Consider the following 27,814-nt stretch of genomic DNA (forward strand, 5'->3'; position numbering starts at 1 on the left):
TTGGCTGGCCTACATCCTCAGCTCTTGGCCTTCTGAGTAGCTAGGATTGATTATAGGCATGAGCCACCAGTATGTCACCTTACTTCATTTAGAAACTACAATAACTAGTTAAAAGAAGGCTTTCTGTGTGAAAGGGAAGTCTGGAGCCCAACATTGTTTGGTGGCATCCACACAGCTTCCAATAGAGCCATGCTGAGGCATAGTGGAAGAGATGTGTTGGGAAAGGCCTGGGTTTGAGAGGAAGGAAGGGGCCAAAGCCTTCCTCTTTCCCGAATTCCTACCCTAAGGGAGTTGTGGAATTTGGGGGCCATTTCTAAGTCTACTCACTTGTAATAGCTGTTGCTCATTTGGAAGTTCCCCTAGGCCATGCTCAGATCTAGGAAGACTTTAGCTCTTATGGTTAGACTTAAGGTTCTGGTTTTATTATGGCATAAGGATAAGGATGAAACCAGGCAAGGGATGAGGCACAGGGCAGGTCCCCTCCTGCAGGGCTGTGTGGGCAGCACTTACTTCAAGTGACCATGTGTGATAGACCCGAAGTTTCATTGAGCCTCAGAATTCAGGGTTTTTGCTGAGTTCAGGAGCATGATGAAGCTGACTTCCTGTCAAACAGATTCAGCCTTCAGGCCTCCAGAGATGACTGCATTTGTTACACAACCTATAGTAAGCTATTTTTCTGCTGTCATAAATGTACCCAATAAAGTTATACTTCTTAGATTTAGTGACTTCCCTGTACCCAGGCTGTCTAGAAACCCTCCCTTACAGGATTCTTTCTTCCAGTGTCTACAGTGCTTTCTGTCCCTTGTACTGATTCTCAGGTATGACCCTTGCTCTGTCTTGTAGAGTCTCGTTGTGACAAGGATCTGGACACACTCAGTGGTTATGCTATGTGCCTTCCCAACTTAACCAGACTTCAAACCTACCGTTTTGCTGAGCACCGGCCGATTCTGTGTGTTGAGATAAAGGTAAGCTTTCATGGAAGGACAGTGATGTGGGTAAAGGAAAAGATCAGTTTGTGTGGCATCTGCCTCAAGGACACATTCAGCCTCTTCTCAGGAACTTGCTTTTCTCCTCTACTGCAGCCACACCTGCATCCTGTATGCTCTGGTTCTTTTCAGCTCCAGACCCTAGGCGTGGGCTTCTTCCTTGGTGCCAACAGTGGGGAAGCCCACCTTGTTCATCTGTGCTCGGAAAGCCCTGCTTGAGGTCCACTGGAGGGAAGTGTATTGGCTCTCCCTCCACAGTCCACTCAGATACAAACTTCTTCCCCAATGCATTTAGCTGCTTGGCTGTACCCAGTGCTTGTGGTGCTAAGGGTCCAATTCCAGGAAGCTCTGTAAGTGGATGACTCTGTATCTTGTGTAGGAGAGGCACAGAGGCCTGTATGCCCCCTGAGGCCCTTCTATGTGCTGCTAGTGGTCCAGTATGGATTTTTTGTTTGGTGCAGGCAGTGGAAGCTGCAGAAAGACCAGGACTCCCTTGTTTCACCTGTTTGTATTGAGGGTGGCTGCCCAGGCATCCTAGAAAGCCTTTCCATGTGTCTGGCCATTGCCTACCTTCTTCCTCCCCACTGCTGGGGCAGCGACCTCCAGAGGGATCATGCCCTTGGCTTGGGTACTTAAACCTCATGATCCTCAAGAGGATCATGTTCTGTCTCCCCAGCCACATTCTCCAATGTGCTGAGCACAGACCTTATGTGTTGCACTGCTCAGAGGATGCAGCTTTTAGAAGGCAGCTGGATTCCCTGATGTTTTGGGAGCCTAGCAACTATCAGATGGGCACCTTCCAGGCCACACACTAGTGTCATTGGGCACAATGGTTCTGATTCTTGTTGCTGGGAGCCCTGGGCCCATCTCCATTCCCTCCATTCCATTCCATGCCAGTGGTGTTCTGTAATGAAAGCACAAAGCTGAGCTTTGTTGTGCTCTCATTTGGCCAGCGAGAGCCTTCATTGGCCTCCCAGTGGGAGGCCTGGCCAGCCTGCGTCCTCTGGAAGCAGAGAGATGTACTATGTGCTGAGGTGAAATGAGACTAGCTTCTGAGGACATTTCTACCCGACCTTGCCTGTCTTTATCATCTCTAGTGATGTGATTTCTCCCTAAATATTTTTTGTTGTCTGTTTATGTTACAGCCAAAATGTGGTTTTATTCCTTTCTCCAGTAATGTTACCCATGAGATGAAGCATAAAGTGTGTCGCTACTGCATGCACCAGCACCTCAAGGTGAGCAGAAACAACAGCTGGGCTGTTGGAGGGCAAAACACTGTGTGTCTAAGGCGAGACCACTCTGGTTTCAGAATAAAAGAAAATGTGATTATTTCCTGTTGACTTTTCATTTTGCAAGTAGCTCTGGGTCACTTAAAAATAATTAAGACATAATTCACAGACCATTAAGATTGCCCTTTTTAAAAGCTGGGTGCTAGTGGCTTCATAGCTACCAAGGAAACTGAGATCTGGAGGACTCTGGTTCGAAGTCAACCTGGGAAGATAAGTTTGTGGGACTGTCTTCAGATTAACCAGCAAAAAACAAGGCTGGAAATGTGGCTTGAGTGGTAGAGTGCTAGCCAGAGAAGCAAGTCACTTAGGGTAGAGTTGTTATCTTATAGTTCATGAACATGTTTATTCTCAAGGTATATCCATGTCATAATGTTGCATACTTCTTCCTTTTTAAGGCTGAATAATAATGGTGAGTTATATGAATATATTATATTTTATTTACCTATTGGCCTGTTGATGAACACATAGATTACTTCTACCTTTGGCTATTGTGAATAGTGTTGCTATCTCTGCCTCAGTATTTTATACAACTGGAAGTAAAATTGCTGAATCTTATAATCTATTTTTTTATTTTTATTTTTGGCCAGTCCTGGGCCTTGGACTCAGGGCCTGAGCACTGTCCCTGGCTTCTTTTTGCTCAAGTCTAGCACTCTGCCACTTGAGCCACAGCGCCCCTTCTGGCTGTTTTCTCTATATGTGGTGCTGGGGAATTGAACCCAGGGCTTCATGTATACAATGCAAGCACTCTTGCCACTAGGCCATATCCCCAGCCCTTATAATCTATTTTTAATTATGAGGGCTTGCTGCAGTCTTTTTCATTGTGGCTTGCCATTTTACATTCCCATTAGTAGTATACAGGGTACAAGGGTTCCAGTTTCCTCACAGCACAAGTAACATTGTCATTTTTGTTTTTTTTGCATTTTGATTTTGGAGATAGGCTCTTGCCCTGTATCTCTGGCTGGCCTGGTATCTACTATGTATTCCAGGCTTGCCTTGATTTCCCAATCCTTTTGCCTCACTGTCTGGAATGCTGGGATTACAAGGATGTATCACCACATCAGGCCTTTCGTTCCTATTTAGTTCTGGAGATTGGACCTAGCTTTTGCATATTAGGCAAGATCACTACCACTAGTCCTTTAGTTTATGTTTTGTTTTTCAGATAGTCTGCACTGGCCTCAGACTCTTCAATCCTGCCTCTGTCTAGATCACTAGGATTACAGATTTGGCTATCATGCCTGGCTTTTCAGTAATAAAAAAAAATAGTATACATCTTTATGCATATGAAGTAAGAAATACAATTAATTGGTTTTTATTGATCTTATGTCCTACTATCTTGCTGGTTATTTTCATTTGTATATGTATTCACACATAGATACCCATATATACTCACACATATGTAATATACAATATGTATCTTTGTATACACATACACCATGCACAGCATTTTTAGTGATTGAAATGAGGCACAAACTTTTTTGTTCAGACTTCTCTCAAACTGGTCTTCCCATCTCTACCTCCTAAGTAGCTAGGATTACAGATGTGAGCCTCTGGTGTCTGGCTTCAATATATGTTTTCTTTTTTTTGCCAGTCCTGGGCCTTGGACTCAGGGTCTGAGCACTGTCCCTGGCTTCTTTTTGCTCAAGGCTAGCACTCTGCCACTTGAGCCGCAGCGCCACTTCTGGCCATTTTCTGTATATGTGGTGCTGGGGAATCGAACCCAGGGCTTCATGTATACGAGGCAAGCGCTCTTGCCACTAGGCCATATCCCCAGCCCTCAATATATGTTTTCTTAAGTTCCAGGAACCAGTAAGTCTCCCAGTCTTTGCTAATGGTCTCTCTATATGGGTGTTGGAGCCCACTTAACAGTCAGTAGGGTAGTTGGCATCTGTATTCACTTTCATGGAGTCTCTGGTCAACTCAGGTGAGAGGTTAGAGCTTTCTCAGATCGTTCTTGTGCCTGTTCCTCACTTCTAGATTCCCAGGGATTTGTTAGAGCTTTTCAAGTCCTCTTTGTACATCTTATTCCTTTGCCTTTCTTTTTCATGCTGCTACTGGGGCTTGAACTACTCAAGGCCTCATGTTCTCACTTGGCTTTTTTTGTGCAAGGCTGGCTTTCTACCACTTGAACTATACTTCCACTTCTAGCTTGTTGCTGGCTAATTGGAGATAAGTCTCACAGATTTTTTATGCCTGGGCTAACTTTGAACCTCAATCCTCAGGTCTCAGCCTTTTGAGAAGCTAGGATTATAGGTATGAGCTACTAGCTTTTAACTTTTTTTTTTTTTTTTTTGGTCAGTCCTGTGGCTTGAACTCAGGGCCTGGGCATTGTCCCTGAGCTTCTTTAGCTCAAGGCTAGCACTCTACCACTTGAGCCACAGTGCCACTTCAGCTTTTTTCTGTATATGTGGTGCTGAGGAATTGAATCCAGGGCTTCATGCATGCTAGGCAAGCATTGTACCTACCACTAGGCCACATTTCCAGACTAGCCTATTATTTGTCCCAATTATTACCTACCTTCTCAGAAAACCATATGAAGTGGCACAAGTGTTTCTAAATATTTCTGACAGTTTTCCCCCCACCTCCTCTGGGGAAAAGGGCTCTGTACTTAGTGAGCTCTGAATCATTAGTAAAGGCAACCATACAAGTGAAATTTTCCTGGAATCAAGACTCAAGCCAGATAATGATAGTACTCTGAGAGGGAAGCTTTGGAGATAGTTCTGTCCTGTTCGTTCTGTGGCAGCTACCAGGCTGCTGTTTTTTTTTGTTTTTTGTTTTTTTTTTTTTTTTTTTTCCTGATAATAACAATGGTTTTCATGGTTCCATGGGAGCTAGTGGATAGGGAGATCAGAATAGGACCTTTAAAGTGCCAGGCACTGTCCAAACATCTGGATAGAATTGGCCATTTTCTTGACTACACACTCTTTAAATTGTTGAAAACTTTTTGGTCAGATTTTAGAGTTTCAAAATTATTTTATTCTGACAATGTTTGCTAGTTTTCATATGTAAGAAAACCATCCGCAGCTTATTTTCTTATTTTTCCAGTCCTGGGAAGTGAACTCAGGGCCTGAGCACTGTCCCTGGCTTCTTTTTGCTCAAGGCTAGCACTGTGCCACTTGAGCCACAGTACCACTTCTGGCCATTTTATACATGTGGTATTGGGGAACTGAACCCAGAGTTTCATGTATATGAGGCAAGCACTGTTGCCACTAGGCCGTATTCCCAGCCCCCAGCCCCAGCTTATATGTAGACTTTAAGAAATACTTATTATGAAGCAATACCTATTTGCTTGTATAATTGCCAAGCACGGCATTGAATGACTTAAAAAGACTCATACTTGTCAGTGTGCATATCTTTTCAGGGTTCTTCCTGTGGCAGCATATGTATACATGTATTCAAGTGGAAATGAGGTGATGCCTTTCTTCCATGTATTCTATTTGTGTGAGTGCGCACACACACTTAACAAGGCAAAAGCATCATGCATGCCATTTGTACTTTTCACTAAAATCACCTTTGAGGATTATTTGTTGTATATTCTTTTTTTTCCCAAATTTTTATTATCAAACTGATGTACAGAGAGGTTACAGCTTCATACGTTAGGCATTGGATACATTACTTGTACTGTTTGTTACCTCATCCCTCATACTATTGTATATTCTTTAAGGCTTTTTCAATGTGTATGTGAATGTGTGCATACATATATAAACCTTTTATTTTTTTTAATAAAAGCAAAAACCACATGCTATACTATACTCTGAATAAATCTTGATTTTTTTTCCCCGCCTCTTTCTGGGAATGGCTGCCTGTTATCCATTTATTTCTTCTGTGTACAGGCTCCACTGCGTAGTTTCCTTTCCTGCTTATGATTGTCTCTCTTGGTTCTACTGTTATTTATAGTCTACAGTGAACATCTTGTCCTTGTACAGGCCTTTTTACCCTATGCTAGTGTTTTTAGATTCCTTGCAGATTTATTGAGTTGGGACAGGTATGCCAGTTTATCACCCCATCAGCAACACAAAATTACTTATACTATACCTTCTCCATTATTGGCTTAAGTTGAAAGAGTTTTCATTTTCATTGCCAGAAATTAGTCATGTAATTTTCAGGTACTTGTTGCTTTTCTTTTCTGCTCATGTGCAGGACTAGAGTAACTGGAGTCTTAAGAGTTGGTCAAAATTTTGTGGAAAAAGGTCAGATGGTTCCCTCTTCACTAAATTGAGCCAAACAGTCTATTTTAATCATTTGGATGCTATGCTGTTCTCTCTTAATGATGACACAAGCATTACATTTGATGCTGTCATAATTGTGTTTTAACAGGTAGCAACTGGGAAATGGAAGCAGATAAGTAAATACTGTCCCCTCGATCTCTACTCAGGGTAAGAGTCACTGTTTATTGGCCCTGTTGGGGTGGGATGGTGCCTTGCTATCTGGCATCCTATGATGTGGGGACTGGATAGAGGGAGAAGCTATTATGTGAGGTGGGAACTGGGGAGAGTTCTGTGAAATGAGGGTTGAGGTATGCGAGATGAGGTGGGTGTTCTCTGAGATGGGCTTGGGGTCTCCACTCCATTTTCACAGCTTTTTCTACTCTCAGTGCCTGGGCTTTAGGTTTGAGGCTTTTTCTTTTTGCTTTCAGTTTGAAGTAGTTGGTATTTCACTGATGTTCCTTTATTGACGTTCCCACAGTTTGACTTGCATTCCTACAAGGGAACAGTTGATGCTGAGTCTTGTCCTCACCCACCTGGACTTTTGTCATACTTTTTGTATGTCATACTTTTGTCCCCAGATATAAAAGACTGCTCCTCTGGTAGCAGTTTCTGCACTGATGAGGTCGCTCTAACTGGTGCGTTTGTGAGCCTCCTCTCCCCATCTGGGTCGGCCCTTGGCCTTCCTGGCCATGTAGCTTTGTTGTGCACCCAACATGCCCTAGGCTTGTACATAGTCTTAGCCTAGAGTGTTCGTGGCTAGTGAGGTAGAGGTGGCCAGGAGCTTGGGAGAGTCCATCAGCAGCAGGGGCTATAGGAGTTAGTCCCCTTGCTCTAGGGCAAAGTGGGTGGCAGGGCTGGGAGAGGGTGGAGTGAGGTGGTGCCTGAGTGATACCTGTTTTATGACAGTCCCCTGCGTGCCCCTACTCAGATCACACTCCTAGGAGTGAACCAGCCACAGGATGGTACATATTTGTGATCCTTTGATGTCCTTGATAAGTTGACTCCAGCCCTTTCTAGCTGCCCTTCTTTCCCTTCTTTGGACTCCAGTTAAAGTAGGGGTGTTTGCTGCTTCTGATTCTCACACTTGACTTTGTTGGTTCTTTCTCTTTCCACCCTTCCTTCCTTTGCTACCTTTCTTAGTGCCCAGCACTGACTTTGGGAGCAGTATGTGCATGCTCATCACTCAGGCCTTTAGGTTCAATGATGTGGCAAAACTTTCAGGCCAGAGATAGAAGTATCTTCACTGCTTAGTCATATGTTGATTTACCTGAGTAGACAAACTGTGAGCTCAGAAACTGTCAGTAATAAAGATCATTGTTGAACTTTTATAACTTATCAGACTTGAGCTAGGATCCTTACTTGAAATGGTCAGAATATGATGGGTTATGAGTATCCCTAATTTGGTGCATGCTGAAGTAACAGATTCCCTGGCCTCCTGCTCTCCTTGCCTCCGTGGAGTCCCCCTCAGCTGCCCATGCATGGGTTATAATGAGGAGAATGTCACCGGAGCTATTTGGGTTCTGGGTTCCCTGGCTTTGCCGACAGCCAGGTGTGACGACTAAGATGATCCTCACTGCCTTTAAAGCCTGTGAACACTTTGTCCTTTTAGAAACAAACAGCGCATGCACTTTGCCTTGAAGAGTCTGCTGCAGGAGGCACAGAACAACTTGAGGATATTTAAGGTAAGAGCTGCTCTTGTTTTGTTGCTGTCCTCAGGTGTACCTGCCACACTCTCATCCTGGTCACAAGCTCAGAGGCCACAGAGACCGGAGCATCTGGGCCAGGATGCCTGAGGCCCAGTTCTGTGAATCTTATGTGGCCCTGGGGTCCTCATGCTCCTGCCATCCACACAGACTTTCTAGTCTCAGTTCTCCATCTTTACATCTCCAACCCCAATGGATAAGCACAGGAGCCAAGTGGCCCAGATTGTCTGTGGTCCAGTGGTGGGTGAAGGCTCAACTTCTGCTAGGTAGGCTCAGTGTCCTCTATGCTGACAGGCGCACCCAGGATGAAGACAGCTCTGTCCTGTCCTGTCCTTGTGCTCTTGTGTCCCAATCCTATGTGGCTGAGAGGGAGCAGGAGCCAGGCTGGCCAACTGCCTAGTTTCCATAAGCTGGTGCCAACTGCCAGGCTCTCTGATGGCTGTCTTTGTTCCTTATTTAAAGACCTTGTGATTGAAGGAGCTCTTTGTTTATGAGCAAATTCTTAGGTCTAGCGTGTCAGGACTAGGAAATCTCCATCTACTGTTACTGTTTTTAGATCCTTGTCCCTAAATGGGCTGGCCCCTTTGTTGCTTGGCTGTTGCCCAAATGATGTGGGCATGAGGAAGAAGGGGTAAGACCGAGGAAGGTGGGAGCTGTGCTCATGCTGGAAATGTGACTCTGGGGTCCTGTAAGGTCTTGGCTCCCTCTTGAGAGCTACTCTAACTAAGCAGGTGGACCTGCTTACAGAAGCAGGGTTATGGTGGGTTTCCTGACTCCTTTGTTTGGTCTGGGAAAGGTGACTGGTGAGCTGGAAGGCCTGCTTGTCTTCTTGCTGCTGTGTGGCCATTGCCCTTCCGAGTATATGGGACACAGTCTAATGTGAATAGGCACTCATATCCCTGGTCTAACTCAGAAATTCTGCCTTGGTGGCTGATCAGAATAATTGACTGCCTCTGCCTTTCCAAATTCAAAAAACAAAGACATATTTCAAAAGTAGTTTTAAACTGTTTTTGAGGACTTAAGGAATTTGGCATTTAAATCAAGATCTGGGTGGGCCTTCTGCACTCTGATCCTGGCCACGGACTGGTGGCCATAGACAGTAGCATCTTGGCTAAGCTGACCCAAACCAAGCTCTACAAGTCTGATGTCTTCAGAACCAAATCCAGAAGATAAGCACTTCATAATCAAGCCTATAGTGAAGCTGGTTTCTGACCCCATTAGGCTCACACTCTAGGTTCCTGGGCCCACTACCCTGCTGTTCACTGCTTCTGGAAAAGTCATCATTGGAAAAACCCAGAGGATTAGCCCATAGATTCCAAAGAGATGGATTGAGAGAAGTGATGAGGAATGACTTTTTAGAATTGTAGGACAGTAGCATAGTACATTTTCTGTGAATAGAGGGTAGCTTCACTTTGGGTACATATGGTCCTGCTTGAGGCCTCAGCTGGCCACCCTGGGTCCTGATTTGGGCTACCTTCCTTTATCTCCTTTCCAGCTTAACCAGCAATGACCTAGTATGTCTCTGTCATCCCATGGGCCTGGAAAGTACCCTTTGAGAGGCATCCCATGGTCCAGTGGGGGAAGAGACCCTGCCATACTTCTTGAGGGCAAAGATTGGCCTCTGTCCATGTACTGCTAACCCCAGACCTTAGCTTCCCATACTTCCTATTGCCTCAGCATTGCAGAGGTCAGGAGTGCAGGAGAAGCTTAGCTGCTTCTGTCTCAAGCTCTCATCTGAAAGCTTAGCCAGGCTGATGGCCACACTTCCCACCTTATGGGAGGACTGGGTTGCTCCATGATCACTGTGACTGAGGGAAGAGTACTAGGAAAGAATGACCTAATTGGGAAGCCATAAGTATCTTTGTGTAACTGCTTTGCAGGCCCATATGACCAATCTTGGGATTGTCCTACAGTACACACTACACTCTTATGGACAAAGACATAAGGGTCAAAGGGCCCTGTCACTCCTTGGGTTAGCTGTGTGAGCTTGGGAACAAGCCCCAAATAAGCTCAAGTAAGACCCAATAGATCCCCTATAAAAGCCCAGTGTGGGTGGCTAGGCAGCAGATGTCCCTGCCAGGCTGGGGAATTTCTGAATCTGGCTGGTATGCTCTAAGGAGTTCCTGTGAAGCAGCAGGGTGGTCTTGAACAGCTCCTTCCACCATGGCTCTAGCCTCTGCCCTGGGCTTTGCCTTGCTGTTCCCAGCACTGCTTGGGCCCTTAAGTAAGAGAACTGTGTCTCAGAGACTGTTGCTCTGTGCTAAGGGTTTGCTTCAGACATACTGTTTGATTGTCTGAGCCATGGCTGTGAGACCAGTGTGCTGGTGGTCTTGGGTTTTTGAACGTTTCAGGCTCCATGGGACTCGCTTTTTGATTGATGACCTTCTTGATTGATGATGTGGCACATGAGAGTGGTTTTCCCAGACGTGCCAGAGTGTGCATTGACCCTGAGGAGGCTTGTCCAGAACATGTTTGCCCACCACCCTAGCAGGTGCTGAGATATTCTCTAACAGCTTATAAGACCCATGTTTCTCTCTTTCTTGCCTAAAGAACGGTGAACTGATTTACGGTTGTGGTGATGCCCGGAGCCCCGTGGCTGACTGGAGGGAACTTGCGCACCACTTGAAGCCCTTCTTCTTCCCCTCCAATGGCCTGGCCAGTGGGCCCCACTGCACCAGGGCCGTGATCCGGGAGCTGGTGCATGTTATCACAAGGGTGCTGCTGAGTGGCTCGGACAAGTCCCGAGTGGGTGCCTTGAGACCTGGGCTCCAGGGCCCGCGTGTATGTGAAGCCAGCCCTTTCAGCAGGAGCTTGTGCCATCAAGGTAGGGCCTGGCCTTCCCTGAGTGGGTGGTAGGGACTGTAGCCATAGAACTGTCTTTTTCACTGGCAGCTAGGTTAGAGCCTGTAAAGTGAGGCTCTAACTGGCTTGTGGTACCTCTAGGGGTGCTGCCTGGTTTCATCAGAGCTCCCCAGAGTGAGGCCTCCTTGCCTTACATTGAGTTAGAGACTCACTTTTTCACCTTGTAGCTAGGTTTGCAAATTGCATGGCCTGTTCGGGCTGCAGGGTTTTTCTAGGACTATTGCTCACATATGTGTCTTGTTTATTCTCATCATAGCTCTAGGGGCAGGTTCCCCTTGGCCTGAGATGAAAACTGAGACAAAGAGTCCTTCAAAGCTGGATTGAGTGTCATAAGGTGAAGGTAGACTCACAGGGCCTGTGGGTTCTAGTTGCCTTCTTCACAGACAAGAAGGAACCAGACCAGCCCAAACCACTGCCCTGTGTCCTAATATCTCATGACGTGGGGCACCACAGAAACTCTTGAGTATGAAGGTGGCTCATGACCATTAGAACTCCTACAGGTTTTGTCTTCATGGCTCCTCCCCAGGCTTCTTTTTTTTCTACAGGTGAATTTTGTGGGGTTTTTTTTTTTCTTGTGACAAAAATTATTCTGTCAGAAACTCTTGTTAGAGCTAAAACCCATAGTCTGGGCACATAGCTGCATAATGTGTCTGGAAGGACTTCCTCATTCCTATGCAAAAGCAAGCATAGCCCATGATTGTGCAGTATTTAAAATCATAAGGTCACCCTCACATGTTGTTTGTAACCTGGTGTTTTTTTCTTAAGTAGCACCAATCTATCAGCAAATGTGTTTTTTTTTCATCTGTTATCTACTGTGTGGTAGGTATTCACTGCATGGTGTCCTGTAACTTTGGCACATGCTCTCACTGGTTGAGTGTGTTTTACATTTTTCTGCCTCTTGCATGGCTGAGCACATTCTGCCAGGTTGCTTGAGTGCAGGCCTGCAGTCGCCTGCAGATGGCTGCAGCTGCTCCCTGCACGGCATTCCCTATTCTGATTTTGCTTGTAGTCAGTCTTTCTAGAGATAATGATTGCTCCACTCAAGGGCAGGACACGGTGCAGGATGTGGCCTCTCTCTGAGGCTCAGGTGGCTTTCATATATAGCAGAGTCAGTTGCATGAGTGTTTGGTTTCTTCATCTGTCTTGGAGAATGGGTCCTTGTTGGTGACTTTGATAGTGGTCAAAGCTGTTCTGAGCTTGTCCTGCAGCAATCAGGCCTTCCCCCTCAGCACGGGCTCATGGCTAGACTCTAGAGGCAGTCCTTGTTGTCTTTATTTTGGTCTTAGAGGTTTAAGGCTGTCAATATGATCTTTTGTAGTTTTGGACCTTGTCTTATTTAGAATGAAGATATGTTTAAACATGATTGTAAAGTGCCCTCCGTGGCTTGTGGAATTTAAGGGACTTTGTAAGAAGGGGAAGTATGTTTGGAGATCACAGAAAAAAGTGAGCTTTTTAAGCTGCTTGCCTCTCGTATGTTCATGGCCTGGTATGTCCAGGATTTCTGAGTGTGTTCCAACCCTGCAGCTCTGAGACAGACACAGTGTCTTCCATCAGCATTAGGTCAGCCGGGACCTAGTCCTGGAGCCTGAGGCAGCTGGCAGGCAATCCCAGGATGAGCCCTCTGGTCTGTGCTAGCCTATGTTTTCCCCCACAGTCTTCAGTCTTTGATAATAAACCTGCTCTCGTTTTCCCCTGATGTTCTTGGTAGGAAAAAACACCCCAGAACGCTCGGGGTTACCGAAGGGCTGTCTTCTGTACAAAACCCTCCAGGTGCAGATGTTGGACCAGCTGGACATCGAAGGCCTTTACCCTCTGTACAGCCGGGTTGAGCAGTACCTGGAGGAGTTTCCTGAGCAGAGGTGAGTTGGTGTTAGAGGAGGCCACCATGAGGGAGACTTGAGGATGGTTTGGGACCCAAGTTGCTCCAACTCTGGGACAGAACAAGCTCCCCTGCACATCACCTCTCCTGCCAAGTCCAAGCACTAAGACCCAACTGTAAATGCTGTGCCTGGGGGCCCTGGAGCCTGAGATTTGTGGTCATTTACCCATTTGTAGAAGAAATTGTCTGAAAATTGAATTCCAAAATCTCTAGTCAGGGGCAGCCTGTGGAGGGCAGTGTTGTCCCATCTCTGCCCCATGTATACTGGTTTAGCTCTCTTTCCTGTCAGCTGCGCCTCTGTCCCTGGGACTACACTGGGTGCCTCTGGGACACACACCTCTGCTGTTTCAAGGGGCTGGATCTTCTCTTCCTTCCTGGGCTTTGTTCCTTTTTCTCTGGTAAACAGCAGGAGGCCTGGCCTCCAGGCTCCTTGTGCTCCAGTGTTACTGGATTCTGTTTAAGGCTTTGGTGCTGCAGATAACTAAGATAGTATTAGGGAGCAGTAAATTCATTAGGTGCCCTTTGGATCTTGGGTTGAAGGATAGCCTAGGCTACATAATGATGCCTTGTCTCAGAAAAAAGCAACTCAAAGCTGTAATTGTTAAGTTATGGTTTAGATCATATTAGCAACTTAAGAAACCAGAAAGCTTTGTCATCCTGTTTTGTTTAGTTTTTGTTTTTGGTGCTTTCTTCTTCAGAAAATCATTACAAATAGATGGGCCTTATGACAAAGCATTTTACCAGAAGCTGCTTGATCTATCCGCTGAGGATGATGGGTCCGTGGCCTTCGCATTAACAAAGGTGAGCAGAGCTTTGGAGGGCTTTGTGCTCTGTAGGCTCTTGGCCCTCACTCAGGACTTTCCTGCTCCTACCCCTGATGGTGACAGCAAAACACTTGGGATCTAAGAGCTCAGAGGTCTCAGTTCTCCCCAGTTGGTCTGGGGCAGGTAGTGGTACACATAGTGTCCAAGAAGGGTTTCCTTGACCCTCACAAGATAGGAAGGGGAACTGGCGCCCATCTGCCTGAGGAGAATTCAGCTGCTTGGGACCCTGGCTTGGGACCCTGCATCCTTCTCAGAAGCTTTAGAATGGGCACAGTGGTCCCATTCTTTGAGGCCCTGTACACAATAGATAAGTGGTCTTCCACAAAGCCACCCACTCAGTTGTGGGCTTTGAACTTTGGGCGTGGGCGCTCAAGGCTAGTGCTCTACCACTTGAGCCACAATGCCACTTCTGGTCTTCCGGTGATTAATTGGAGATAAGAGTCTCACGGACTTTCCTGCCCAGGCTGGCTTTGAACCATGATCCTCAGATCTCCACCTCCTCTAAGTAGCTAGGATTATAGGCGTGAGCCACCAGCGCTGGGTCTAGAGAAACTTCATAGGTAATTTTGTTGTTGTTGGTCATGGGGCATGACCTTTGAGCCACAGCGCCACAAGGCTGTTAAATATAAAGATGTTTGTCTAGATTTATGTACATGTTTGGTCCATCATTTCCTGATATCTTTAGTTCTCTGTTGTTTCCTCTTTATCCTTTTTCTTGGTACTGGGGCTTGAACTTGCAAGGTAGGCACTCTACTACTTGAGCCATATCTGTCCTTCTGTCCCTCCCTCCCTCCCTCCCTCCCTCGTTCCTTCCGTTTTTGTGCTGGTAGTGGGGGCTTCAACTCAGGGCTTTGGGTACTGTTCCTGAGCTTTTCTGCTCAAGGTAAGTACTCTGCCACTTGAGCTACAGCTCCATTTCCAGCATTTTTGGTAGCTAATTTGAGATCTGAGTCTCATGGGGTTTTCCTGCCTGGGCTGGCCTTGAACCATGATCCTCAAATCTCAGCTTCCTGAGTTGCTAGGATCAAGGTGTGAGCCACCAGCATCTGGCTCTTTAAACAGAGTCTCACATTTTTGGTTGGGCTGCTTGGACTCCTGATGCTCCTATTTTTGCCTTTGGTGACATTGGGATGTTAGAAGTTTACCACCACACTTGGCTATTAGTTGGGGAAAGGATGTATAGTTTTGTTAATTTTTTTGCCTGTGTTGGCCTTGAACCTCAATCCTCCTGATCACTTACTCCCAAATAGCTACAGTTACAAACATGGACTACTATGCCTGTCCCTCCCCTCTCCTCTTCCATCCCTTCTTCTCCCTTCTCCTTCCTCTCTCCTCACCCTTTACTTTGTTGCTCATTTGCTCTTTTCCTTTCTTCCTTTCCTTCCTTTCAACTGAGGCTTGAACTCAGGGCCTTGTGCTTGCTAGGGAAGAGCTCACCTTGAGCCATGTCCTGAGACCCTTTGTAATCTGGAATAAATATATTGGGTTGTATTTTACATGCCATACCTGATCAACTTTCTATAAATGATTTAGTAAGACATTATTTCCATGACATACAGTTTACTCAAAGTGTACAGTACAGTGTTTTTTTTTTTTTTTTTTTTTTTTTTTTACTCTATTTAGAGATATGTGCAACTATCCCACACCATTTTAGGAGATGTGCTAGACATGGTGGCTGGTGTCTGTCATCCCTTCTCTTGGGGAGCATTTCATGCTTCATGGGCAAAAATATAAGACTGTATCTGGAAAAATAACTAAAAAAGAGTAAGGGAGTGGCTCAAGTAGAGCACCTACTGACCTGACAAGTACAAGGCCCCTAAGTTCAAACCTCCTTACTGCCAAATAAAACAATAATGAAAACAACTAACCACCCCACACTCCCATTTTCTCTCAGTTTCCCTCAGGCCTAAGTAACTACTATCCGTCTACTATCCATCTCTAAAAGAGACTTGTTGACTCCAAGTAATGCTTATAAATATTCAATATGGAGTCCTTTTTGTCTGGTGTTCTCATTTAGCATAAGACTTTCAAGTGTCATTGATGAAATTTGGGGCTTACATCAGTGTTTTTCTCCCTTTTATTGGCTCAGTATCCCATTTATAGACTAACCATATACTGTCCTCTCATCGGTTGATAGACATTTGGGTTGAGTTTTCAAATGTGTGTGTTTGTGTCTGTGTGTGTCTCTCTCTCTCTGTGTGTGTGCATTGTCCAATAATAACTATGGTTTTTTTTTGTTTTGTTTCTTCTGAGTCAGAGTTTCAGATATTGCCCCTCTTGCCTCAGCCTCCTAAGTAGTTGGGACTGTAGGCACACAGTACTACATTCAGTTAAAAAGTTCACATTTTGTTCGTTGTTTATTATTAGAACCTTTTGTTAATCTCATTTAACAACTCTTATCTGCTAGTTGGAATTGGAACTTTTCTTTGTTATTATTCAGTAGTTTGTATCTTAGGAGGTAGGTAGCTCATTTCACCAAAGTTGTCTAATTTGTTGGTTTGTAATTATGTATAGTTTTCCTGAAGAATATTCTTTGGAAGTTAAATTTTTGTGTGTGTGTCTGTGGAAATTTTCTATATCTTGTTATGTTTCTATTGCACCTATGTTTCTTGGAACAAGTTTTTTTTTTTTTTTCCAGGTATAGAAAAGGAGTTGATATCCCCCTCTCCCTGCCCATCTGATCTTTAAACATTTTGCATGACATCTTGTGTCTGTGGAAATTTTCTGTATCTTGTTATGTTTCTATTGCACCTATGTTTCTTGGAACAAGTTTTTTTTCTTCCAGGTATAGAAAAGGAGTTGATATCCCCCCTCCCTGCCCATCTGATCTTTAAACATTTTGCACGACATCTTGTGACTATGGTTGTTACTGTTGAGACAGACCCTGTTAAAGTGCCCAGAAGGTGCCTAGAAGGTGATGGAGCCGTCTTTTTTTTGTCTGCTATTAGACTCTTGTGTCATTTGATGTTGAGTGCAGCGCGATTAGTTGTCTTGTTCTTACTCATTTTGCTCAGTCTATGTTGTACTTTTTCTACTTATAGATTTGTGGCTTTTGTTGTGGAAAATTCTCAAATATTTTCTACATTATCATGTTTTCTTCTGTGTAGTGGCCTTTATTTTCTCTCTCACATGTCTTAACTGTCATTTCATATTTTTCATCATTGTGTTACAATGCAAGTTTTGTTTTTCTGTTCAGTCTTTCAATTCACTGCTTCCTTCTTCAGGTGTCTAATCTGCTATTTCACTGATTCCTTTTTTCCTTTGAATTTCTAAAAGTTCTGTGTGGCTCATTTTCACATCTCCTTGGTATTTTTTGGTAGCTTCTTGTTACTTATCTGTTAAAATAACTACTTTTTATGTCTTTAAGCAGTTTATGAGATAGTTATTCTATATGTGATTTCTATCATGTAAAATTAAACCTGGGAGGTAAACCAGGTTGCCAATGGCTCATGTCTGTAAATCTTAGCTACTCAGGAGGTTAGTTTGAAACCAGCATAGAATAGTCTGTGAGATTCGTTTTTATTTTTATTTTTGCCAGTCCTGGGGCTTGAACTCAGGGCCTGAGTACTGTCCCTGGCTTCTTTTTGCTCAAGGCTACTAGCACTCTGCCACTTGAGCCACTTCTGGTGTTTTCTATATATGTGGTGCTGAGGAATTGAACCCAGAGCTTCATGTATACGAGGCAAGCACTCTTGCCACTAGGCCATATTCCCAGCCTGTCTGTGAGATTCTTTATCTCCAGCTAATCAGCAAAAAGCTGGAAGTGGAGGTATGGCTCAAATGCTAGAGTGGCAGCTATGAGTGAAAAAGCTGAATTAGGGGCTCTGAGTTCAAAATGTACAAAATGTTTTTCTTAATGAGAAGTGAAGAAAACATATCTTTTTGGCCAACTTACCTATGTTGCTTTGATTGGGTGTTTGGCGCTGTGTGATTGTGAGCTCATATTTTCATCATCTGAAGGACTTCTGGAGCAAATTTCTAGAAGGAATGTTTTTTGTTTTTTGTTTTTTTCCCAGAGGCAGAAGTCTGAGGTTTATATTCTTTACCCTGTAGCTTATTCCTAGAAGCAATACTCATGTTGGCATTTGCTTGCTCTGCCTTCCCAGTTGTTTCCTGCTTAAAGTTCTTATTTTGGTTCTTTTGGGAGTGATGACAAGAATGGGTCGAGTTGGGGAATCCCCTTACCTTTTGAGCCAGTGCATTAATATTGCATTGCAAGGATATTAGCAGGTTTGAGTTTTGCCCATTTCCTCTTTCCTGGACTTTACTCACACATATGTTAGACACATTCTGTTTATTCTCCATGTCTGTACTCTATTTATTTTTTCATTTTGCAGCTATTTTCCTTTTCCTGTTGGATTGTGTGTATTTTTCCTTGGCCTATCTTTCAGCTTAGCAATTCTCTTCAGCTTTTCCTTTTCTTTTTTCATTGTTTTACTCTGCCTTGGTACCTGCCCTAAATGATTGTCTTTAAGTTTAGAACAATAGGTTAGGTAGTCATGTTATACTTCCTAAGAGACATTTGCATTCCGTCTCTAAAGTGGGTCTTGTGGAATTACTCTTGCCTCTGAAGAAGCTGTAGCAGATGCTTCCAACCACAGCAGCCAGCTGCCTCCTCTGCATTTGCCTAAGGCTGGCTGATTCCCACCCTCCTAGTGCAACATCCTTCTCAGGCAGCCCAGCTGTAAGACTCAAGATGTGATTGCTAGTTGGAGAAATGCTAGTTGGTCTTTGTCAGTCTTGTTTATATTTGTTGAAATCATCCCCTTCAGCCCAGATATCTTATTTTCAAGTTTTGCTTTCTAATCTACCTTTTTAAGCTACCTACCTCTTGAATTTATAATACTTATTTTTGTTTTAAAATTTCTAATTTTTAAAAATTACAGCACTGAGTGGTAAATTGTATTGAAGTACAGTGACTTGTGTAGGCTATAGAACCAAGTTATTTGTGCTAAAATTTAGTCTCCCATGTCTTGCCTGTTATCTAGTCTTGCAAAAGGCTTTGTAACTCAGGTTCTTCAAATGAAACAGCAAAATAACATTCTCTTCTATCGCATGCAATTACTGCAGGGAACAGTTGAAGGAATTGATATAAACAAAGGTTTACAGGGTCATGGCTTCCATTGTTAGCATTTTGATTCTTATTAAGAAATGTAAGAATTATAAAGTAGAGACTTTATAAATTAACTTCAATAGCAGGGTTTTAAGACTTCAGTTACTCATCGTTCCAGAACAAGTAAAAAGAAGCTCTAAAAGCAGAAAAAGAAAAGAAAACTGGAAGGATCAGTGGTTTAGTGGTAGAATTCTCACCTGCATTGTAGAAGGCTCCAGAGTTTGATTGTTGGCTCATTTAAGAGTTTGCTGGCTCATTTAGTACCTGATTGCTTTTGCTGTATGCTAGTGTTTCACATCTCTAATCCTAGCTACTTAGTAGGCTGAGATCTGAGGATCCCAGTTTGAAGCCTGCCCAGGCAGACAAATCTGAGAGATTCTTAACCCCCAATAAACCAGCAAAAAGCTGGAAGTAGAGCTGTGGCTTAAGTGGTAGAGCTCCAGCCTTGATTTTAAACAAAAACCAAACAAGAATTGTGAGGCCCTGAGTTCAAGCCATAGTACTGACACTAGGAAGAAAAGAAAACAAAACAAACTAGCAGGCTCTTAAAGTTGTTATTGGAATAATGAAATGAATAGTTTTAATGGGAGTTTTGTCAAGAATTTTGTGTTCATCACTTTATTTAATGTGATATGCCTTATCTTCTTTTAAAATATTCTAAGTTTAATTTCAATAAACCATTCTGCCCATTTAAGATATTGGTATGTGTGAAGTGAGAGTAAACATTGTCTCAAAGTGCTAGAGAAGTAGCTTTCTTAAACATGCTGTCTTTACTACATTACTCCTTAAGAGTATGATACAGATGCCCCATTTGTCAGCAAGTACCTCAGTAGAAATATAGTTGACTCTGTCCACAATATCAGATTTTATTGAATAACAAATTCACAAGCTATCGGTTTTGTTGGTGTTAGTTGGCCAAGCACTACTTAACCACAGAGGTTCTTTTTTTTTTTTTTTTTGCCAGTCCTGGGGCTTGGACTCAGGGCCTGAGCACTGTCCCTGGCTTCTTCTTGCTCAAGGCTAGCACTCTGCCACTTGAGCCACAGCGCCACTTCTGGCCGTTTTCTGTATATGTGGTGCTGGGGAATCGAACCCAGGGCCTCATGTATACAAGGCAAGCACTCTTGCCACTAGGCCGTATCCCCAGCCCCACCACAGAGGTTCTTTATTCCAATCTTATTACTAATATTAATCTCAGATCACACATTATATACCACAGTAATATAGAGTTTGCAGGATACCAGGGAGGGTTCACAGAGGCCTTTTCCAGGGCAAGAACAGAGAGAGGATGCAGCAGAGTCCTTGCTGGTGTCACATCAGATGCTAATAAGGAACAGAACTGTTGAGGCTGAGTAGTGTCAGAAGGCAGAGTCCAGGTCATTCATGTCAAGCAGGGGATGGAGCTGAGCTAAAGTTCCCAGGACAAAGTTGACAAAGTATGGGTCACACATATACTGGATGGTCTTACCACAGGGTCAGTGTGTGCCACTTTGTTCCAGTGCTAGGTGTTCCATCTTTATATGTCTCAGATGAGGGAGTTATGTAAATCACTGGGCTGGTTTCTTCAGTGTGAGAGTATCTGATAAGACTTGATATATTTCATGATATATTGGTTATTGGCACAAATAAATGATCAGTTTGTGTCTCATGGTGTGCTGACAGATGATTGTTGTTTACATATAGAAACAAGATCTAAAGTCATTGTGTTTTGGCACTTATTCAAAATGGAGTAGCTTTACAAAATGGAGTGGGATCAAGACTAGGCACAGCCTTAAAGCTATTTTTACATGTCCTAGAGTAACTCAGAGAAGGCCCAACCTCTTCAACTGTCAACCAATACGTTATATACAATAAAGCAACATGTATAATATACAAAAAAGAGTAGATCCTAGCTGGGTGCTGGTGGCTCACACCTGTAAGCCTAGTTACTCAGGAGGCTGAGATCTGAGGATCACGGTTCAAAGCCAGTCCAGGCAGGAAATTCCAATTAACAACAGAAAACTGGAAGTGGCCCTGTGGCTCAAGTCGTAGAGCTCTAGCCTTGAGCTGAAGAGATCAGGGATAGCGCTCAGACCCAGAGTTCAAGCCCTACGACTGACCAAAATGGATAGATAGATAAATACAAGAGAGTAGATTCTGAATAGCAGATTTGGCTTCAGAAGGATTAAAAAATCTTCCTTCTACTCAATGGTCCATTTTTATAGTTTCCAGTTCTTCTAAAGTTGTTTTGTCTTTAATTCTTTGAGCATATGTGTCTGGCACTCCAGCAGCTGGAATCCCTGTGTATTCATCTTTTTTTCCCTACTATTCTGGATTGTTTAATTTTTTTTTTCAGTCCTCTGCAGAATTGAGTGGAAAGTAAAGAGTCTCACCCAGCCCCCCAGGCCTCTGTTGTGCTTTTCTTCATGTTTGGCTGCCTTTCATTTTGTCCTCCTGTCTTCTTGTTCTTGTGTATTTTTACTCGGATGCCAGAAATTGCATTTGCACGATTGCTTTAGAAATAACTTGAAATCTAGGCTTCTATCCTTTTCCCGAAGGAATTTCAGGCTGGCTTCTGCCAAGAGGACTGGAAAGCACTAGCAAGCTGGAGTCACTTGAATATAGTTTAGATGATTGATCTCTTCTAAGTGAAGCTGCAGGGTCCTGTAGGACCTGTCAACTTTGGCTCACCTTTCCTTTTTTTTTTTTTTGTTGGTCATGGGGCTTGAACTCTGGGCCTGGGCACTGTCCCTGAGCTCTTCAGCTCAATGCTGGCACTCTACCAGTTTGAGCCACAGTGCCACTTCTGGTTTTCTGGTAGTTAATTGGAGATAAGAGTCTTACAGACTTTCCTGACTGGGCTAGCTTTGAACCAAGATCCTCAGATCTCAGCCTCCTGAATAGCTAGGATTACAGGTGTGAGCCACTGGCACCTGGCGCTCATTTTACCTCTTAAAGGGGCTAACTCAAAGAGGTTCATAGTACTGTTGTATTTGCCCAGCAGGTTGGTTCAAACTGTTGTCACCCAAGCCTCTAGAATTGTTCTACCCCTTTCTTGGAAAAGCCCATCCTTCCTGCCTTGTTAGCTCTGCCTTTAAGCAGATTTCCTGATATTTTGTACTGTTTCTTTCTTTTTTTTTTTTTTTTTGGCCAGTCCTGGGCTTTGGACTCAGGGCCTGAGCACTGTCCCTGGCTTCTTTTTGCTCAAGGCTAGCACTCTGCCACTTGAGCCACAGCGCCACTTCTGGTCATTTTCTGTATATGTGGTGCTGGGGAATTGAACCTAGGACCTCCTGTATACGAGGCGAGCACTCTTGCCACTAGGCCATATCCCCAGCCCTTTTGTACTGTTTCTTTAGTTAGTCCAAGTACCAATACCAGAATTACTCAGTTTAAATCCTAACCCCCTTCATTTTTTTCTCTTGAGACAAAAAAATTTACCCATCTGAAAGGTGGAAAATATTTCACTATTATAATTATCTTCATGTACATATAACTTTAATATATAAAATGTTACATTTAAAATATCTACACATGAAATTTATATAATATAAATTTGTCTATCCACTTCTCTATGTAGTTTTCTTTTTCCATAATGATCTCTAATATATTAAGCCAGGCATGGTTGGGCATACCTATAATCTGAGCATTTTGGAGGCTGAGGCAGAAGACTCATGAGTTTGAGGCCAGAAGAAACCCCATGAGACCCTGTCTAAAAAGAAACCAAACCAACCAGATAAACCTATCATTCATTTCAACTTTTCTTCTTTATTGTCAAGGTGATGTATAGAGGGGTTACAGTTTCATACGTAAGGCAGTGAGTACGTTTCTTATCCAACTTGTTACCTCCTCCCTCATATTTCTCCCACCTTCCCCTTCCCAATCCCCCCCCCATCGTTTCAACTTTTGATAAGTCTTAATGTTTGTTTTATATTGTATATATTTTCTTCTAGTATTTCACTTGTCTTTGTCCTTTGAATTAGCTCTTTCGTTTTTAGTTTTTTAGCTCTTTTAGTTTTTGAGTCTTCTGTAGCTTCTTGGTTTTGTATCTTGGTTAGAAGGTACACTACAACATGCTGAACGTCACATGCTTTTGTATTTAGCTCTTTATTTCTTTTTGACTGGGTTTGTATGTGTGTGTGTGTCATGTAAAAGAATGTCTTTGCTTAGTGGATGGGGTGAAAGGGCAAGAGCATGCAAGTTCCCTACTGCTGGCCAGTTTCTTGGACCAAGGAGCAGCAGGCTGGCCTGATATATGTGCACTTCGAGTTGCTTCTGTCCTTCATCCCCAGGCCTGCCTGCTGGCAGGTGCGGCTATGCAGTCCTGGGAGGTATTATCCCATTGTGCAAGAGTGGAAGAGTGGAGACCTATCCAACCTAAAACCATCTAAATGAAAACCGGCCCTGGTGGCTCATGCCTGTGATCCTAGCTACTCAGGAGGTTCAGTTCAGAGGTCTGTGGTTTGAAGCCAGCCAGAGCCGAAATCCATGAAACTTACCTTCAATCACCAGGAAGCCAGAGGTGGAGCCAGTGGCTCAAGTATTAGAGAGGTAGTCTTGAGCAAAAAGCTTAGAGACAGTGCCCAAGCTCTGAGTTCAAGTCCTAAAATGGTGTGTGTACACCCATGCATACACACACACACACACACACACACACACACACATCTAAATGATATATCAAATTCCAAAGAAGAAAAGGAAATGTATGTGCTGCAGAGGTGACTTTGTTTAGCTCTCCCTGTGTGCTTGTGGCACATGCTTGTTGGGGGTCCTGGCAGGTAGTGTTGTAAATCCAGTGCAGAGCTGCATTTGTCTATACCAGGCTGTATTTGTACCAGAGCTCAGACTTCAAGCCATGGCTCCTGGCTTGGGGATCAGCCCTGCTATCATCCAAGTTACTTGTGCCTAATTTTCTCCTGTGTACAGTGGACCTTCCCAGACAATTCAGTTGTGTGCAGTGTACTCATGATGGTTAGAAGTAGTGTCCCCTGAACACTGTGTACCTAATTGCTAGAAGGTTGGAGTGAAGCTTGCTCCATCCTTAGTGTGGCCAAAATAACAGAGCTAAAGCAACCCCTGCTTGTTCGTCTAAAAACAGACTATAGCTACCTTGCTGAAGACAAGTCTTCAGTTTCTGGGGTCCCTGTACCACTTGAACTGTGAGGTCGGAGGCCAGGGCTGGGTGTGATGGGCGTTGTTGCAGGGGAGGATTCCCTTCTCCCCACCAAAAAACGAACAAACATACCCTTGCTCCATGTCAGCCAGTCTTGTAACCTTATCCCAGGTTGCATCACAAGCACTGGCTTCTATACTGACTGTTGGAGAGGTTGTGTTTGGGAGCATGTGACCAGGAGATGACATGTCCCTCTCCACAGGTGCAACAGTACCGAGTTGCCATGACTGCGAAGGACTGCTCTATCATGATCGCACTCTCCCCCTGTCTGCAGGATTCAAGGTGAGGCGGCTGTGGTGACACCTGTCCTTGGGTGACAGTGTATGGAGTAATAGGACAAGGTGGCTCCCCACATTTAGAAAGCCTGCTTGGCAGGGCCGGCACATTCCTGGAGCATGTGATATTATGCAGCTGTATTTTGAGAACCTGAGGATCAAACCCAGGGCCTCACACTTTACCTCCAGGCTATAGACCTAGCCCTTGTGGGGCTTAACTCCTGTTCTCTAAAAGCTTGCATTTCAAAGACTCTTGTGGAGAATTGTTGTTAAATGGAAAGTTTTATTTTATAACAAAATACGAGTGTAGGAGGAATGTGGGTAAAGTTGAAGAATCCTTTCACAGGGCCTACACCCACCCGTCTAGGCTCCAAACTCTGATGTGGCAGAACTCCTTGTTGGTCTTGCTTCTAGTCTTTTACTGGTCACTGGTGTAAGGTCCCCTGGAAGGGCTCCATGCAGATGCCCTTACTTTTTAAATCTCAATGGGGTTACCTAGGTAACTGGCACACCTGGAGGCAGTTACCTTCCCCCCACAGATGTAAGGTTCATGGGAAAGGAAACTTGTCAACTCCTTTCAGGCAGAAAGGAGTTATTGGTGGGAAAGCAACCTGCCAGCCCATACAAGATGGAGGCATGAGGAGACAGAGGGGAAGGAAGAAGGGAAAAAGAGAAAAGAGCAAGAGAGAAAAGGAAAGAGAGTGGGGACTCCTGTTGAGGGAAAGGTAGGAGGTATGGCCAGGTGGTTTGGATGTGACCTCAGAAAAGGAGAGGTTAACTGCCTCCTGGTGTGCCAGTTACTTAGGCAACACAGGTATTTTTGGCACAGACCTAAACAGGTGGGGAGTATCTGAATAGAGCCCTCCTGGGGGTGGACCTTACAACTGGGATGTGCTGACTTTTCTGATACCATCATGGTAAAACCTTTCAAATAGTACATTCATTGTCTGCCTCCTGTCGTAAAGGCACACTCGTAAAGGCACACTCCGGACGCGCGCTCCTCCCTCCCTGAGTACTGGTGCTTTCTGAAGTCTCCTGTCTCTCCTTTCCAGGAATTCAGGTTGAGCCCAGCCCATTGTGGTCAGACAGCTTCCTAATTGTTCACCAGAGGTGTCTACCCCACATGTGGTCATGTTGGATGTTCTACATTCTTCTCACATGTTCCTTGGTCATTACCTATTGAAAGGCCACCCATTTTGCTGATGGTTTTGAGCTAAGCGGTTCCCATGAGGTCTATCCTCTTGGATGTGACATGCTGGAGAACACTTCCTTTTGTGCCAGTAGTAGGGCTTGAATTCAGGGCCTTGGTGCTTCCCTTTGTTTTTTTTTTTTTTTTTTTTTTGGCCAGTCCTGGGGCTTGGACTCAGGGCCTGAGCACTGTCCCTGGCTTCTTTTTGCTCAAGGCTAGCACTCTGCCACCTGAGCCACAGTGCCACTTCTGGCCATTTTCTGTATGTGTGGTGCTGGGGAATTGAACCCAGGGCCTCATGTATACAAGGCAAGCATTCTTGCCACTAGGCCATATCCCCAGCCCCTTCCCTTTGTTTTTTTGCTCTACCACTTGAGCCACAGCTCCTCTGTGAGGACCACTTACAGGGCATAACTCCAGCACACAGGTGGTATTTAGTTGAAAACTCCTGTTATCCCCCAGTGTTTAGTTACTGTTGGGAAGGCTGTGTTTGGTGGCAGCATGTGACTGCAAAAGCTACTGTGTTAGATGAGACCTGCCGTGAAGATAGTATCCTCTAACCTGCTTGGCCAGGGATGCAGCTGGGAGATGGTGGGTACTTGAATGAAGGATGCTCACACTAGAGCTAGCTGAAAGACTTCACTGCTGAAGCCTACCTGGATGTATAAGGTTCCCAAAGGACAGATGCTAACCACTCTCCCCAGCACTGTGTCATGTGTGGAGAGATGAGGGCTGAGCTCCTTCCCCCCTCCCTGGGCCAGGGTGTGGAAACTGCCACTTGCTAGGTGGGGAGGAGGGTGCATGTCAAAGTGTGAGCTTCTGGTACCGGGCTGGAGGCACTGGAATCACCCCGCTCACCAAACACTCCGCTTGTCCTTTTTCAGTTTGTGCATAAAAAATTAGGGAAACTGAAACAGCTGTGTAGTCAGGTGCAGTGGATGGGTCCAACTGGACTGACTGCACCCTTTGCCTTTGTGGAGTTGGCAAGATGAGGGAAAAGGGCCACCTGGAGTGCCCTCCCCCAGGTGTGTGGTGGCCCTCTGGCTTCCAGGAACTCCTGTTCCAGTCTCAGAGGCCCCAGTGCTGGCGCTGGAATGCACTTGCAGCAGCATTCTGATTTGACAGTAGACAGTGCAAAGCCAGGAAGTGGTTGAATTGTGGTGCTGCCATTTGCTTATTCAGTTAAAAGTTGGTATTCCCATTTTGTCTTTTAACATTTCATTCTGCCAGGCTTAGGACTTAATTTCAAGGTAAAGTTAAAATGTACAGATAGGGGGCTGGGAGTGATTTAGCAGTAGAGGGCTTACTTACCACGCATAAAACCCTGGGTTCAATTCCTCAGTACCACATAAATAGAAGAAAAAAAAATCCAGAAGTGGCTCAAATGCTAGAGTGCTAGCCTTGAGCCAAAAGAAGCTCAGGGACAGTGCTCAGGCCCTGAGTTCAAGCTCCAGGTCTGGCAAAAAAGAAAAAAAAATGCATTGATAACAATGAAGTATATTTTAAAGATAGGCTAAAACTTAGTAAGGACAAAGCAAAACTTAAGTCAGTATGTGTGAAACACTTCAGAATGGATTTCCATTCAAATGAATTTAATCATAATGTTAAAATGTGAATGTTTAAAAATGTACATATAGAGTTTAGACATGAACCAGAACCATCCGTCAAGTTTATTCGGGAGAAGTTCAACTCATAAAAGTTTAGAAATCTGTGACAGTTGAAGAGAGATGGGATCTGGAAAATTCTGCAGAGGGTTTGGAAGAGGAAGAGTGGGCCTTGCCTGTTAAGGCGCCTTATCTGCTGTGCTCAGGTCTCCAGGCCAGAGTAGGGACCATGTAGTGATGGGTTGAGAGCCAGAGCTATCAGAAGCCTTGCAGAGCAGAAAGGATGGTGGAACAGACCCTTGAAGACGTCCCACAGCTGCACACGTGCACCTAGTAGAAGGGGCTTCAGCAGGCTCTGGGTGGCTGAGGGCGGGGCTTTGCATCTACCCCATAGCTTCTCCCCAGAGAAAATATACAGGGCTGGGGCAGGTGCTTGTGTTGGCTGTTTCTGGCCTGGAGTGTGGCACTTGGGGAACCTAGAAACCAACTTAGACGTCTTTGCATGTATAGGTAGATGCAGAGTAAACCCAAGGTTGAATTTAGATCCTTTAATTTACAGCCGATAGGGCTGACTGCATTAATAAACTTATGCCACAAAACAAAAGCTTCACCAATGCCATTTCTTTCTTGTCATAATTAAGAAAGTCTTAAGTCTACTTTCTTGTTGCTGCAGGTGCTTAGGGATTTTGGAATCACTAGGAGACCTATCCACCTGTTCCTAAATCTTTCAGTT

At 44.4% G+C, this 27,814-nt stretch overlaps 1 protein-coding gene across 1 annotated transcript in view; it reads left to right on the forward strand.

Moving 5' to 3' along the window:
- The window catches only part of Ippk (inositol-pentakisphosphate 2-kinase), a 47,057-nt gene that overhangs the window by 16,457 nt on the left and 2,786 nt on the right, over positions 1–27,814 (forward strand). The window contains exons 5-12 of the mRNA XM_048344115.1: positions 844–965; positions 2,132–2,221; positions 6,590–6,648; positions 8,090–8,162; positions 10,734–11,007; positions 12,754–12,904; positions 13,623–13,725; positions 24,216–24,295. Of these exons, the coding sequence (XP_048200072.1) occupies positions 844–965; positions 2,132–2,221; positions 6,590–6,648; positions 8,090–8,162; positions 10,734–11,007; positions 12,754–12,904; positions 13,623–13,725; positions 24,216–24,295 (952 nt within the window). The remainder of the gene's footprint in view (positions 1–843; positions 966–2,131; positions 2,222–6,589; positions 6,649–8,089; positions 8,163–10,733; positions 11,008–12,753; positions 12,905–13,622; positions 13,726–24,215; positions 24,296–27,814) is intronic.

Source organism: Perognathus longimembris, chromosome 1, assembly GCF_023159225.1.
Source record: "Perognathus longimembris pacificus isolate PPM17 chromosome 1, ASM2315922v1, whole genome shotgun sequence".
Classification (NCBI taxonomy): Eukaryota; Metazoa; Chordata; class Mammalia; order Rodentia; family Heteromyidae; genus Perognathus; species Perognathus longimembris.